At 33.4% G+C, this 15807-nt stretch overlaps 1 protein-coding gene across 1 annotated transcript in view; it reads right to left on the bottom strand.

Moving 5' to 3' along the window:
* PTPRQ (protein tyrosine phosphatase receptor type Q) overlaps positions 1-15519 on the bottom strand; it is a 197324-nt gene extending 181805 nt beyond the window's left edge. The window contains exons 1-8 of the mRNA XM_029205660.1: positions 15355-15519; positions 14893-15004; positions 13997-14223; positions 13597-13666; positions 8806-9005; positions 7410-7659; positions 5463-5591; positions 2574-2720 (exon numbers count right to left, since the gene is read on the bottom strand). Of these exons, the coding sequence (XP_029061493.1) occupies positions 2574-2720; positions 5463-5591; positions 7410-7659; positions 8806-9005; positions 13597-13666; positions 13997-14223; positions 14893-15004; positions 15355-15411 (1192 nt within the window). The 5' untranslated portion in view covers positions 15412-15519. The remainder of the gene's footprint in view (positions 1-2573; positions 2721-5462; positions 5592-7409; positions 7660-8805; positions 9006-13596; positions 13667-13996; positions 14224-14892; positions 15005-15354) is intronic.
* Between the last annotated feature and the right edge of the window lie 288 nt (positions 15520-15807).

Here is a 15807-nt window from a genome sequence, read left to right as displayed (position 1 = left end):
CCTTAAAAGATATTTGACACTAGTGGCAGAGAAGTTTTAGGGGATATTGAAGCAACAAAATTTAGTTAAGTTTCTTTAATCCCGATACAAATAATAAGAAAATTCTGTTGCCTATGTTATATTCAGCAGATTACCTCATTTTGGAATAGGCAACTATGATGTTTTATAACATTAGAGATTATTAAATTATCATTTTTTTCCAAAACCATCTCTTCTTCATGCCTGTGTAGAAATCTGCTCAGTAAAATATTAACGGATATGTAGAAACATTATGAAATACATAGGATAACTGCTTTAACAACATCATATTGATTTTCTTTGATAATCAAAGTAGACCATGGACCATATGATTCTCAGTATTAGAGAAATTAGCCCCATTAAAATGTGATAGCATATATTTTCTATAAGAAATCAATTCAATATCTTTCTATGAATATCTGGAGATTTGTTAGAACCCTAGTTATTTTAAAATATATTAATTTAAAAGCTGGTCCTAATTAATTTTTTAAATAGACTATAGACTACTTTTAAATATGGAGAAAAAAATAAATTCAGTAACTTTAATTAGAATACAAAGAACCCTGTTGTATTAATGAATAAAAAGAATAATCTAAAACTAAGGTATAAATTTTACTTGAAAGTATATAGTTCTAATGAATTATTAGATTGTTCTCATATAGTCTAAAGGTTCCTTTATGGCAAAGTTTTAATTAGTAGGACCAGGATTAATTAGTGTTTGACGTCAGGGTCTACATTCACTGCATTTGCCCCAGCATTCCACTGAAACTCCCTGAGAACTCCATGGAGAAGCAGGCATGCGGAGGTAAGAACTGTGCCACACCTGCCCTTAGAGAAACCCACCTGTTGCCAGTGGGTTCTCCTGGAAGCCACCTGGATGTGGTCTACATGGTGAGCAGTTCAGGAGGCAGTAGGATAAAACTTAGGATACACTGCTCATTACACAGGGCAAGTAGAGTCAGATATTCAAAATAACTTGGTGTGAAAAATAACCCATGTGAAATATGTTGAACAATGTCCTTAAAATTCTACTTATTATTTTGTCAATAAAAAGTACAGATATAAAGAAAGGGAAATAAATGCTTAAACGATATCCCAAACAAACAAAATGGCACTGTATGTGGCAATGTATTATCTATTTCCCTATTTTGGTCAGATGCTGTAGGCCAAGAATGATGACAATAAAACAAAAATCTTAAATTGTGGATTCAGTTTAGGAGCACCAAAATCAGCTTGGCTTGAAAGAAGACTGAATTTATTTAATTGCATAACATGAGAATAGAAATTGGTCAGTTGGGTTGGTTGAGAAAAGACCAAATTCAAGGGCTCTAAGTATGACGAAGGCCAGATTGCTCTGTGGTGTTTGACAGCCATCCATAAATCTGTCTAGATTTCTTGAAAATGCTTAAGAGCAGGTTTAGGTGGAGGTGGGAGAAATTTCAGGTCTAATGGAGAAGACATACAATGCTAAGACTCTTCTGATAGAAATACAATGAAAAAAGTTTTGATATGAAAAAATGAGAACATTTTGTTAATGAGTGTGCGTCTCTTCTTTAACCTGTGTATTGAAACCATATACACATTAGAATTTTCATTTGAAATCGATGTAACATAATTTTTACGCTCTTTCAATAGCAAAATATTATCAAGGGTTGTTCTTTGAAATGGGGGAGAAGTACAAAATTCCCTAACAGTTGCTGCCCTCTCATGGTGAAACACTTGAATGATTTATTTGATGAAGGTATGCCCAGCCTCGTGTGTGTGTGTGTGTGTGTGTGTGTGTGTGTGTGTGTGTGTGTATGCACGTGCATGTGTGCAGACTGTGTACTTAATTCACAAGTTACTGTATGTTAGCTATCACACAAAAACTGAAAACTTTTTCAAGTGTTAGTGTGACTGTAAAAAAATTATTGTATTCTCCTAAATAATTACAATATCTAAATGGAAATGAAGGCATTGAGCAAGTTTGGTGTGGGCCCAGAAAACAGGTTGTGAAATGGCATGGTAACGTTTTTTTAAACACTACAGTTCGCCTTAGACTGTGACGTTTAATATATACAAATAAAAAATTTCTTCAGGAGAAACTTTTAAAAATAATTTCAGTATATTCTGGTAAATTTATATTATGCACCTTCCAGAAATCCTCACTTCCTTAGAATATCCTTTTGATTATAAATATACTTTGTTATAGGCATTGTGGGATACATGGATTTCTCTGAACGTTATTTTGTGGGAAGATAGAGTCAACATTTAAATAATGTGGTTTAAACCATGTTAAATGTGTTCATTTGTCTAAGTATTCTTGAGATTTTGCCAGTACTATTCATTGTGAATTATGCAGGCTGATACTGCATGTAATGTTGATCTTTGGTCCCTCTTATTATGAAGCATGCTATGGGTTTAGTGTTCTAAGGAACACACGTTCAGAATGCACTAGGTAGTAATCTGATAAGGAAATAACATGAATTAGGTAAATATCAACCAAATAGCTTCTAATACAATGTTTAACCGATGCAATAAAATTCTCATTAACACACTAGAGGAGGTGTTCTTACCTCCTGGAGGAGTGAATACTGAAATATTTGACTTGGGTCCAATCCCTGCACTGGTTTCAGCCGCAACATACACGTCATACTTTGTAAATGGTGTTAGATTAGTGAATACAAACTTAAGGTCTTTTGTGCTATTATCCAAAATCTGACCTGCAAAAAGCAAAAGATAATTGTGGATTATTTACTCTTCAAGCATGTAATCATTCTTACATTTAAGTATAGAGCAATTGAAGTGTTAACCTATGCACTAACATTCACTATTACAATTTTAAAAGTGAATATATCTTAAACATTTAGCTTAGTGTCACACTGGTGTCAATTTATTTAAAATGGAAAAAAAAATCTTGCAGTATTTAAAATTAATTTTATATAAAGCCCTATTGAACCATAGTGTTATTTTTTGACATAGTTAAAATGAACACATTAGGTTTTACCAATATAAAAACAGTGACAGTGTTTGATACTTAAATTCATTCAATTAAAATGCTAAATATTCTCACTATCTTCTATAAAAAGATATATATAGAAAATTTCTGTAGCTTAGCTTCTGAGCAAAATTTCTTAACTGGGCCATCATCAAAATTCCTTAAATCCTCAACTTTATCTCTGAATCGTTTTTTCCCCTTCTTGCTCTAACTGAAACCTAGCTCTCCCCTGACACCACTGCTTCTGTTCCCTACAGCCACCCTGAATGGTGGTGACTGATTTTTTCCCCGCAGCCCTCAAGCGACTAGGCGGTCAGGTGTGGTATGTGTTCTCCTTGCTCCTCTTTGCTCTTAGACAATTCTAGCTCCTTCTTAGAAAAGCCCACAGCTTCAGCTCTCATGCCATCGGTGACATCCACTGACTCTCATTGTTGTAGTGATCTGTGGACCCCAGGGTCACTCACTCTCATTCTGGATGGTTTAGCTCCTGCTTCAATGGCATTTTCTTCAATGCTACCATCTTAATTTGTGGTGATTTCAATATCCTTAGAAATCATCCTTAAACTACTTTAAGCTCTCCTTAAATAATCTAGTCCTCCACCTGATCTCAGTCACTCCCTCACAGTCATAATAGACATGGCTATTACCAATAACTGCAAATCCTAAATTATCTCAATTTCATGCAGCTGTCTCTGACCACACTTCCTGTCTCCTGACCACTACTCTAGAAGCCAGAACCAACAATTCTTTGGGACCTCCAATCCATTGATCTTACCACCTACTTTATTTTGTTTGGTTCCTCACCACTTGATGTCTACTCTTTATCCATTGTCAGTAATAATCACTGCCTTACATAAGCCCTCTCTTGTTGAAGGGAACTGGAGAAAAATACAAATCCACTCTGACTGATATCACTTTATTCATTACCACACTTCAAATGAGCCCTAAATGGTACTCAGCACCTTACCTAACTTCAGTAGTACAGTCACTCTCTACTCTTCTAGGTGAATATTTACACTTTTTCTTCCCAGTTGATTAGTTGGAAAAATTAATCATTCAGAAGACATGCGCCACATACTCCCACCAACGCAACTACCTATGTACAGCATGTGCACCCACAGACTCTGCCTTATAACCTGTTACAATGGATAAACCGTCTGGATTCTTCTTCAAACTAATCCCTACATTTGAGCAAAAGATCCCATTTTCTGCCTACACAAAGATATCTTTCCAATAATTCCTGCCTTCCTTATATCATCAACATATCCTTTTTTAAATTTATTCCCATCAGCAAACAAACATGATTTGCTTGTTCCCTCTGAAAAGAAAACCTGTCGATGCTGCTCACCCCTCACCCCCACTACCCACTTCCATTCACTGCTTCACTTTGCAGCAAAACTCAAGAGCTGTCCATTACCCACTGTTCCAATTCTCTTCTCCCATTCTCTCTTCAGTCTACTCCAAGCAGGCATTTACCCCACATACTCCATCATAACTGCTCTTGATAAGATCGCTAATGACTTCCAGTTTGCTAAATTTGATAGTTACTAAATACATTCTCTTGACTTACCAGCCTCACAGATATGAGTACTTTGTCAAAATTTTGTAAAATAGTACTGATAGAAAAGCTATGTCTGGGTATCCATGTGTGTCTATGTACTGAGGAGGGAGGGGGAAAACAGACTACCATATCTTTAGGCCTGCAAATATTTCAGAATTTTAGGAGCATAAGTTACTCAGGGATGAGAAATAAAGTTTACTCATGTGTTTCATGATAGATTCCTAGAAGTTCCCAAATGAATAATGGACATTTGTCGATTTTTCCACTCTTCCAAATAAATGATGATATGTGAGTTTATGTTATTTCATTACTATCTGAAATAAACCTATTTCATAGAACCATAGAATGCAGATTATGAAAGAATTGTAGAGTTTAATCAACTTCTACTAATACAGTTTTTGAACTCCTTAAAATATTTGACAAGTGGATGTCCAGCTCCTCCTTGCTCAGAAAGATGGTGAACTCGCTACATTATGAACTTGCCCGTATTACTTTTAGAGAGCCAATTATTAGAAATAGTTTCTTTCTTCTAAGCAGAAATCTGATTTAATATAACCGAAGCCCATTGTTCTTCATATATTTGCAATCAGAGTAAGTCAAGGTCCTCCTGTTCAAATATGTGAAGACACGTATCTCCTCTAATACTTCTCTTCTTGAGGGGTTATCCTTTGTTCTTTCAGCTCCTTGTCATGAAATATGGAACATAGACAATGTTTTACTCTCCTTATACTTATTTATGATTTTAAACAAAAAGTTCAAAGAGCCTCACTTCCTTATTACTTTTTTACTGTTTGCTTCAACTACAGGGTCTTTTAAAAACAGTTACTTTTTAAAAGTTTGATCATAGTAACATATTTTATATAATTCTTACTCCAAAAGGTAAACACAAAACTGATTAAGACTTACCTGATGGTCCATATAATTCAACTCTGTAACTAAATTTTCCTGTAACTGTAGTTGGTGGGTCCCATGAAACTGAAAAGGACTTCCCTGTAATGTTACCTGTTACACAGTTTTGTGGTGGTCCTTCAGGCACTAAAATGATTACAGAAAAATAATGAATAAATAACAGATATATATATAAAATTTAAAAGCACCTTATTAAATACACAAAATAAAACACAAAATCAGAGAAAAAATAAAAGGTCACACAGTAGGGGCTTCCCTGGTGGCTCAGTGGTTGAGAGTCCACCTGCCGATGCAGGGGACGCAGGTTTGTGCCCCGGTCCGGGAAGATCCCACATGCCGCGGAGCGGCTGGGCCCATGAGCCGTGGCCGCTGAGCCTGCGCGTCCAGAGCCTGTGCTCTGCAGCAGGAGAGACCACGACCGTGGGGGCCCCGCCCCCCAACAAAAAAAAAAAAAAAAAAAAAAAAAGGTCACACAGTAAAGTGTTTGTTTTTTCAAACTACAAAAAGAAAAAATAGGCTATAATTGAAGAATTTGAATAAGTGGTGGACCATTAGATAAACTCCTTATTTGCAACAATTACTATTTTTATTTAATGCTGTATATGATTGCACAGGGTGTTTTATTCCTATATAGTTCATTGTACAGTTACATTGTCTAGAAGCATTTATACATATTGCATTCAACAAGGCCTGGGCATCTGGCTTGATAAAAGCTCTCCCTCTGGTGTACACAGGTAGAAGGGGCAAAGAAATAACTCAACCTTCAGAATCTGTTGGCAGTGATTTTATTTTTTATATCAATAACTGTATTTGGTTCTGAGAGGAAATTTATAACCTATATTCGAATGTAACATTGGTAACATATAAAAATAATAATGATATTTTAAAATAGTCTTTTTCATAGATGTTTCTATATTTAAAAAAAAAACTTTCTTTTAATTGAAATGAAACATTCCAAATATTTTTTAAAACAAAGTTCTTGTCTACCAAATTTCACTTTGTGTGACCTTCATGAAATTCATTCTTTCTTTTTTGTATGAAAAGAAGTAAGGAGTACAGAAGAGGAAATGGTCTGATTCAAAGATGTTTAATTCAAGAAAAATCTTCAAATTTACATGTACTTAAACGACACCTATGTAATCAGAAAAAAATACTATGCTTTAGTGAAATTACCCTACAAGTAATAATTTCCAGTAGCCTTAAAAATCCTCAATCCAACTGAATTTCTGATACTATATATTTAGTATGGCATTATGTAGTATGTTTAGATATGTGTGTCTATATATATGTGTGTATACATGGACGTTGACATATTATCATAATTAAATATATAAATACCATACCTAGAAATACGTACTCTTAGAATTTAGTAGTAATAATAATATCTAATCATATTCATTTAGTACTAACACCGTCTCCATAAGGAAGATACTATTACTGCCTCCATTTTTCACAAAAGGAAACTGAAATACAAAGAGGATACAGGTAGGTATTTTTTAACTACTGTTTTTATCTGACGCTGAATGTTAATCGCATGGTATTTCTGCTACTCCAGGTGTTATCTCCACATCTGGCAATAGCAATATCAGTGAGAGAAGTCATCTACACATGACTATAGAAGATGAAGGACAGGATGATTACGAAAAATTGCTGGGGTCACAGAATGATAAAAGCTGATCTTAGGATCAAGGCTATTAGTTCAGCAGTCTCTTCTCTCAAATCTCCTTTCTCATTTTAGATGCTTATGTTAGTATCATAAAAGAGTACTGAAAGTGAAGATGCTCCAGAAGGGATACCTATTATCTGTTATTAGGGCAAAAAAGAGTTATTGAAAGGGAAGGAAGGTTTTAACAAAAATATCTTCATGAAAAAAATGAAAGGTTATTCTATGAATAATTTAACTTCTTTTCCTACCAAAAATAAAAAGAAAGAAAGAAACCATACCTGATTCTGGTGTTCTGACAATCGTACTATCAATGTAACCTGCTTCAGTTGTAACAGCAGAAACTTCAAAAAGATACGTTGTGTAAGGTCTCAAATGTGTCACTACAAAACTGATAGGCTCTTTCCACACAGAGCTAATCTTCCTCCCGGGCAACATGCTCGATGGGTAGGTGGTACGTGATGGAGGCGTCACCCTCCCGAGGGTTGGAGAAGGGCTGGTTGTACTCCATAAAAAGGATTCATTATTCTCCTAGTGAATAAAATAAACATCAATGGGAAAATAATGTGGTATCACTTGATGGCGATGATAAGGGTATTCGTTTTTCCTTTATACTACAAATATTATTCCTAATTTGTGTGTGTATGTGTATGATTGGGTAAGAGTTTAACAGATTCACTTACCCATTATAGCTACAGACAAATCTGCTAGATTTTAATTATACCCACTTACCGTCTAGAGTTATACCATCAATATCATTGTCCAGTTTTAGAACAGAATGTATTTACTGCATTCTTTACACCTTAATCTTTCTTATAAGTAGGATTTCATGTGGCTTTGAGAAAAGATATAACTATAGCAAAATCATTATTAAGAAGTTTTAAAATTCATATTAAAAATGCAAGAGCCAAAGAGATGAAATGTTTTCCCTATTGTGAAATTTCAAACATAACGTCACTTTCTTACCGTTATGATCATTTTTTCTGCAACAGTATTCAAGACAAAGCTAATAGAACATGTGTTTGTGTGTATATGGGTACATGTGTATATGTGTTTATGTGTATTAGATATCCATATTAAAAAAATATTTTGTGACTTCTACAACTTAAAGCATTTAAAAGAAAAGTAATTTTGGTTGTTTTCTCATCAATAATACCACAAAGATAACCAAAATTAAATTTAAAAAAGCATTATTACAGTACTTCCAGGGATTCCCCATCTATGACTAGAGTAGTAACAAATTCTTCACTAAAGATATATACAACAAAAACAATCTACTTTCACAAACTTAACCTTGACTATTCCCCTCCCCTCCTCTCCTGTCACACAGAAGTATTATCTTTTTTTCCAGTGATATCCTATGATTTCCTACTTCAGAGCTTATAAAGTATCCTCTACCTCCACATAATCTCCACCTATCCTTACTCCAAGGCCTATCACAAATGCCATGCCTATCATGTAGTCTTTCCAGAGCTCCCTAAGTGATCTGACATCTCACTGCTGAAATCTCAAACCTTTCTCTTATTCTGCCTTGACTATAGCCAATTGTATATCATATGATACTATAAGTAATCAAATAGCTAAGAATCATTTTGGTAAAATGGAAATTTTACCAAAACTTCAAGATGTAATTTACCTAAAATTTTTGAGACATAGAAAATGTTCCATGATACTTACAATACATTCTGGCAATTTCCCGGGCAAAATGTCCTCTACTCTGATTGAAACATCTTTCACTACTATCCCACTTCTGGCATGTTTGACGCTAATCTTGAAGCTGGTAATTTTGCCATTTGGTTGCCGAGGTAAATACCAAATCAGGCTTACTGCTGAATAGTTAAAGGCTTCGACTGTGAGATTCACCACTTTTCCTGGAGCTGGGGAAGTGAGAGGGATTGAAGGAGAGGAAAAACATTGTTATAAAACTTAGAATGGCATTTATATAACTTTGGGATGTTACGTTTCCCATGTTATATGAAATTAAATGTATAACACATTGTATAAAATCTACTTGGGTAGTACTTTTTGAAATATATACTTGAGTATACTTTTTGAATTGACTTTTGCCTAAAATAAAGAACTGGAAATTGGGCCCATAGAGTTGTGTTTAAGAGGCACATAAGCTTTACTTCAGGATTATTTGGCCAATACATCCATCAATAGACTATTTCAAATAAGTCTGAAAAAATATTCAGTAAATAGTTGTTTGTGGTTACAGAAATTTGAATAATGAATATCTTACTTTCTGAAATACTCTGGAATTATGTAAATTCCTTAGATAATGAAGAAGTGGCAAATTCAAACAATTATATAACCATGTGCACCAAAAAGCACATTTCTAGAATGTATGTAAATATTTAGTGTCTAATATATAATGGATACCACCCAATTGATTGTGGTTATTATACTTTGACTTTCATACACCCTCAAAATCAACTTTCATCAGAATTCATGATACTTTGCTATTAATTATTAATAATCTGCATAATAATAAGCTATATACTATCTTAGTTGAAATGAGATAAACATGAGGCCAGAGTGAAGAAAAATGATACTTATTAATTCAAGGTTAATTATGCAAAATTGACCAAGTAGAGTAAATAATCAAGGTCCTTTAGAATATAGAACAACCATGACAAGTCACTATTGAAAGAAATAAAAACAAAACAAGATGTTTGGGGTAAAACAATATAAATGATAGTAGAAGTGCCTAGCATTGAGAAATCAAATAACCAGAGTTTAGGTATACATTGTAGAGAAGAATACCAAAATGTGATTTGTAAATGAAAGCCATATAAAATACATAAGAAAGTTAGGTCCTGGGCAGGAGAGCTGTATGTGAATGGGCAAGAGAGCTATGTGTGAATGATATGAGTTAAACAGAAATTAAGAAACTTAACAACAGCTGCATTTTAATAGAAAAAAGTAAAATACAACAATTTGGGAAGATGATTAATCATTAATAATGGATGTCATAATGTATAGAAATTTTTTTCTTCAAGAGAAACTGATCAATGGAATTAAAGCTTAAGAAGGACAGTGACAATATGAAAACTCTCTGATACTAAAGATTTAGCACTTAAATTTCTTTTGAGTGGATAAAATATAATAAAGCAAAGTTTATTAAATACATGATGCTATGGAATTATAAGAATCAAAGCTTTTATCATTAATCTTAATCATTGTTTTAAATTTCTCATTTGTCTAAAGTACGCAAATTTTATAAGAATGCCTGAAATATATATCAATAACAGACTGTATACAAGCTGGCACATTTCCAAATCGGCCTTAACAACAATCATGTGGAACTGCCCAAGTGTAGAGAAATCTGAATTTACAAGGTAACCAAACTTTTATTACATTCCAAAACATGATTTCAAAATATCTTTTAAAGTACACAAAATATATTAGATAAAAATTAATTAAATCTGTTAAACAACATTTAGTGAAAAAGAGGTTATTTTTATTCACTTAAAATTACATTATTTTTGCCTCAGTAAAATCTGTGTGTTTTCCTTTTGTGACTTCGTGGTGTCTGAAGACTAATCTTGGCTCTTTTCTGTAGCTGACAGGTGTTCCCCTACTTTAAATATTCTAGTTTCTACTTCTGGATTTTTAGGTACCGAAATCCCATCATCTTTTGATTTTTATAGTGAATTTATCCATCTTGGTCCAAGTAAAGATCTGACACTAAAGCACCAAAAAATTCTGTTCATAAATCACTTCACCTTTCAGATAAGTCTTCCACACACTTTGAGGGCACAGCTAAACAAGTGACTTGTGTAAATATATAACTATGTGAAACTAATTAAAACTTTTCAAAGTGTATACTATACAAAACATATATTTTCTTGAGCCAGAAAAGAAAACTTTCTAAATCAAATATAGAGACTTCTAAAAGAATCTTCTACATTTCTAAGGACCCATCAAGTTAGAAATGAAGGTACAAGAGATATTTCTAATATTTTAAAGCTAAAATTCTACATTTGTCTGAAACAATGCTGTGTGAGAAGTAAGAAAGTTGAGATTTTTGTGCTTGTGGATGTAATATCAGCTCAGTATGGTATAATGGGTTAACTTTATACTTTAGGAGTATTTTTATTCATGGAGAAAGAAATTTGGTTTAATAATAATAAATGCAATTTATTATTCCACAGAAATTTTCCTTAAATTTAGTTCTGTGTAGCATAAATAATAAAAAGGAGTCCTTGGGGGAAAACTTGGACATAACTGATCTAACTAAATTTAGGTTTACATTTTTACCACTTAACATTTTTTTTTTAAAAAGACAAAAGATAAGGCAAGACTGATTATGTGATTATGTAATTTCCCCAAGAAAACACAGCAAGTCAGAAACAGAGTGAAACTTCTGTTCCGGTATTATTTTCACGCCATCCTAGAGTGTTAGTCTGTCCCAATCATAATTTGCCAAGAGAGCAAATAACTCCAGAAATTATGTCAGCTAGTAGAGTATAAAATATATAAAGTTCAAAATACTGTCAAGTTGAAATCATAATCTGCATGTACCAGGCTTTATCAGAAGCTGTATCAAGATGACAGTTTTAAAAAAAGAATCAACTATTTGCTAAGTCATTCAAAAATTATTCCAATTATTTTCCCTGAAGCTAAAAACATAATTTTTCTTTTATATCCTAGTGAACATTTAATTTAAAATAATAATTTTCTCAATTTTTAGTCGTGCTAATAATCTGAATGTCAGTAGGTTCAATATCAATAGGAAAAAGACTTCATGAATCATTAATTTCTAATCTTAAATAAACTCTAGAATTTTCTCTTAATTCTTTCTATGGCATAGAGCATGTATTCACATGCTTCTCTTGATGGGGTCTCAAATAAAAACTGGGCCATAAAGCTTGGCACATGCTTCTTTTAACATTATAATTGCATAATCCCCTCTAGATATACAGGGCCCATTTCAATGTAACCCTTTGGCAGTGAACCACTGGATATTTTTATCTTTATCTGTATCTTTATGCAGAGCATTTATAGTTGCACAAAATTACAGAAATTGTTTTTATAGCACTTCTCACCGATCTAGTATATTACTTAGTAACTCATTTACTTATCTTAGCCCACTAGAATATAAGCTCCACAGAGAATATTTGCTATTGATTGGAGATGCCATTCTTCGTGCCATTTTTCTATTTATTGGTTCTGTTTGCTATTATAAATAAACAGCTGAATTACTAAATAAATAAAATTACCTCCATTCCATAACAACTTATTTTTATCACAAAGCTTATGTTCTACTAGGCTAACACATACAATAAAAAGTAAGCAAGTAAATGTGTTACATGTCAGGCTTGTCCAATGGAGAAAAATAAATCTGTTGGAAATAAAGATGGACAGAAGGGAACAGGGGCTATTTTAGAAGGTGTAGTCAGGAAAGGTAAAGTGAGATCTGGATCAACTGGGGAGAGAGTTCTACAGATACTTAGTGAAAGAATATTCCAGGCAGAGGGAATAGCAAGAGAAAAGACCCTAAGATGGAAGATCAGTATGGCTGGAGTAGACAGAGGGAGAGGAGAAAGGTAAGAGATGAAGTCAGAGAGGGGAAAGGGCATACAGAGCACTGTAGCTCATGGGAAGGACTTAGGTTCTTGCTCTGAATAAGACAGGAGCCATCTTACAAGGAAGAGAAGTAACATAGTCTAGCTTCTGTTTCAAAAGATTATGTGGCTCTTGTCGGTAGAGTAAACTATAGGTAGGTAAGCTGGAAACAGGAAAACCAGTGAGGAGACTTTCGATTGTTCAGGCGAGAAATGATAATGGATTACATAGGGTGATTAACAATAGGGGTGAGATTCAGGATATATTTTGATATAATGTTGGCAGGGTTTGTTGACAGATTACAGTATACTATGAGAGAGAGGAATCCGGATGATATCACATTTTTCCTCTCAGCCATCGGGAGAATGGAGGTAGCTTAAATTGGTTTGGTAATGATTACATGTTATGGAATAATATGATAACCATTATAATCTGTATTTCCAAAAGTCTAATGTCATAATAATACTTATGATTTGATGTTAAGAGGAAAAGGCAGGCTATAAACTTGCATAAATGGCACAAGCCTACTTTTACTAATATATAGTCACAAAGACATATATTCATTGGAAAAAAAAAAGATCAGCCAGAAATGGACCAAAAGGGTAACAGCATTTTTTATATAACAGGGCCATGGATAACTTTCATTTAGGGTTTTTTTAATTTCTGTTTTTTTCAAAGTTTTCTAAGATAACACTTAGTGTTTTTATAATCAGAAAGAACAATATACATTTTAATGAGTAAATTTACTATCCAAGAAGACTCTAAAAGTAACTGAAGGGCCATGTTGTTGAAAATTTTATGCATTTTAGTGCCGGATTTTGTTTATATCCCTATTTATTTTCAATGACAAAAACTCATAACGAAGCTAATTCAGAATAAATGATTTAGGAAAATTACCACTTTCTGCAGTTTGGAAGAGAAATGGGTCACTAAACACTCCAATGCCAGCACTGTTTTCAGCAGCAACCTAGAACAGACCAAAAGAATTACCTTCAAGCTTTACACTCTGTAATTAAACAGAATCTGAAATAATAAAGCTTTGATTTGTCCAGAAGATAAATGATAAAGAGCTGTCAGTAGGTTCAATATCAATAAGAAAAGTAAATTATATAAATACACATAAAAATGAAAAGAGATTATAAAATTTGTTCAAGTTTTAAAAGCCCAGATGGGCAATGAGGCCAAGACTCAGATGATCCTTCTTCAGTCACTTGCTGCAAAGGCTTGACCTGGTGGGATAAAGCTCCTTCACTTTTAAAATGAATGAATATTCTAATACTATTTACAAAATAATTACCTTGATTTCATATGTTGTTCCAGGTTTAAGATTAGTAAGAAGAACTTCCAGACTGTCTGGCTTTGCTCTAACTTGTGTATACGCTGCTTGCATCCATGGACAAACTTCCTTATATTTTACAACGTAAGATATAATCCTTCCATTCGGACTAGGTGGTGTATTCCAAGACAGAAGAATCCCAGCAGATCCGACTCTTTCCCCTGCTAGGAAGACTGGAGGCCCTGGTTCTATTTTTTTGAAAAAATTCATGTTGTTATAAGGTCAAACAACTATTATTGTATTTTCACAATCATATGTAAGAAAAATATCTACAAATTGTAGACTTCTGAAGTTCCCAAAGACTAATAGTCTCAAAAGTGTAAGTTTACCCTCCCTAGAGCTTTGCTACCACAAGAAAAAAAAAAGATTAAATGCTTTGGGGAATACCAAAAATAGTCTTTTATAAGAATGTAAAAAATGGAATGCTACTAAATACTACATGCCAAATATACTTTTAATGCCAAATCATTTTCTAAAAAAACTTACTTGATGCAAGGCTTACACACAAACACTAAGAAAACAAGAACCAGTATTACAAACTGAATAACTCTTTCAGAGCAACTATAGTGAGTTTATTTTCACGGCTTTGTCTTATTTAAATATTACGATTAACAGTGTTTCTGATCCATTTCACAAACAAGTATAGAAAAATTATCTTTGCTCTTTGAAAGTAATGGAAGATAACTAGTAGAACTCAGGTTCTAAACAGATCACTTTCTTAAGTTTCCATTTTGCTTTAATTACTAAACTGTTCTCATGCATACAATGCACATATTGCCAATGTAAATATTTCCATCCAACAGATTTATAATGGTTCCAAATACTTTGTAAAAAAAAAAAGGAAAACATATACTTACTTGTCACATTTGTTGTCACTGTTCTACTAACAGGTAAGCTGTATGTTGTAGCAGAAATGGAAGAGATGGTTACATCATACCGCGTACCAGGAACAGCATTAGAAACATCAACCTGGAACACCAAAAGCAAGTGATTGTGTTAAAATTCTGAAAAGCAAGAAAGTTAAAACCATAAATCTATCACAATCAATAAAACAAAGTAACACTTCACTACATAACTCTGAGCTATTTAAGATATCACAATATATTTCCTATCACTGTAAAATATAAATTTGTTATATCACATAACTATTTACCAAATAACAGATAACAAAAACTTAACAAAACATACTGCATTATCAAAGACTAAATCAGTATTTCTATCTATCCTAGTTCATTGTCACAAGAAACAACTATTTAAGAGTCTTAAGAAAAATACAGTCCATTGCTTAGCCCTGGTATTTAAGAGTGTGTACAAAATACCTGTGTCTCTGAAGTTCCAATAAAAAGTAAAAGAAAAATCATAAGAAAATCCATCATTATTACATTTTTCAGGCAGTGGAATCACATTGATGGCTCTAGAGAGAAATGTTGCCTGCATTAATGATTTAAAGACAGATCCTCCTGGCAAGTACACAATTAATGAGCGTGGATTACTCAATAGCTCTGCCCTTTCATTGTTAAACTATTCATGAACCCTTGGATCGTTGGCTGTAGGTTCAGGGTAGACTTAAAAAAAGAGACACAGACGTTACTAAGGTAACAGTCCACCAGTGCTGAAACTTAAACTCATCAATTCGGCATCTGTGTTTTTGTCTTCATCTTATGCTTTTAAGAAGTCTCAAAGGAGTAAGTTTTCATGGTGGATGAGTTTCATAAAGAACTTTCCTATTTGGACCAAATATAAATACAAGTTAGTTTGGCAAGTATGATAAT

The sequence above is a fragment of the Monodon monoceros genome, unplaced genomic scaffold, assembly GCF_005190385.1.
Source record: "Monodon monoceros isolate NGI ecotype Baffin Bay Population unplaced genomic scaffold, NGI_Narwhal_1 Super_Scaffold_6, whole genome shotgun sequence".
Taxonomy (NCBI): Eukaryota; Metazoa; Chordata; class Mammalia; order Artiodactyla; family Monodontidae; genus Monodon; species Monodon monoceros.
The sequence above is the reverse complement of the archived record's forward strand: the minus strand, read 5'-3'. Positions and strand labels throughout refer to the sequence as shown.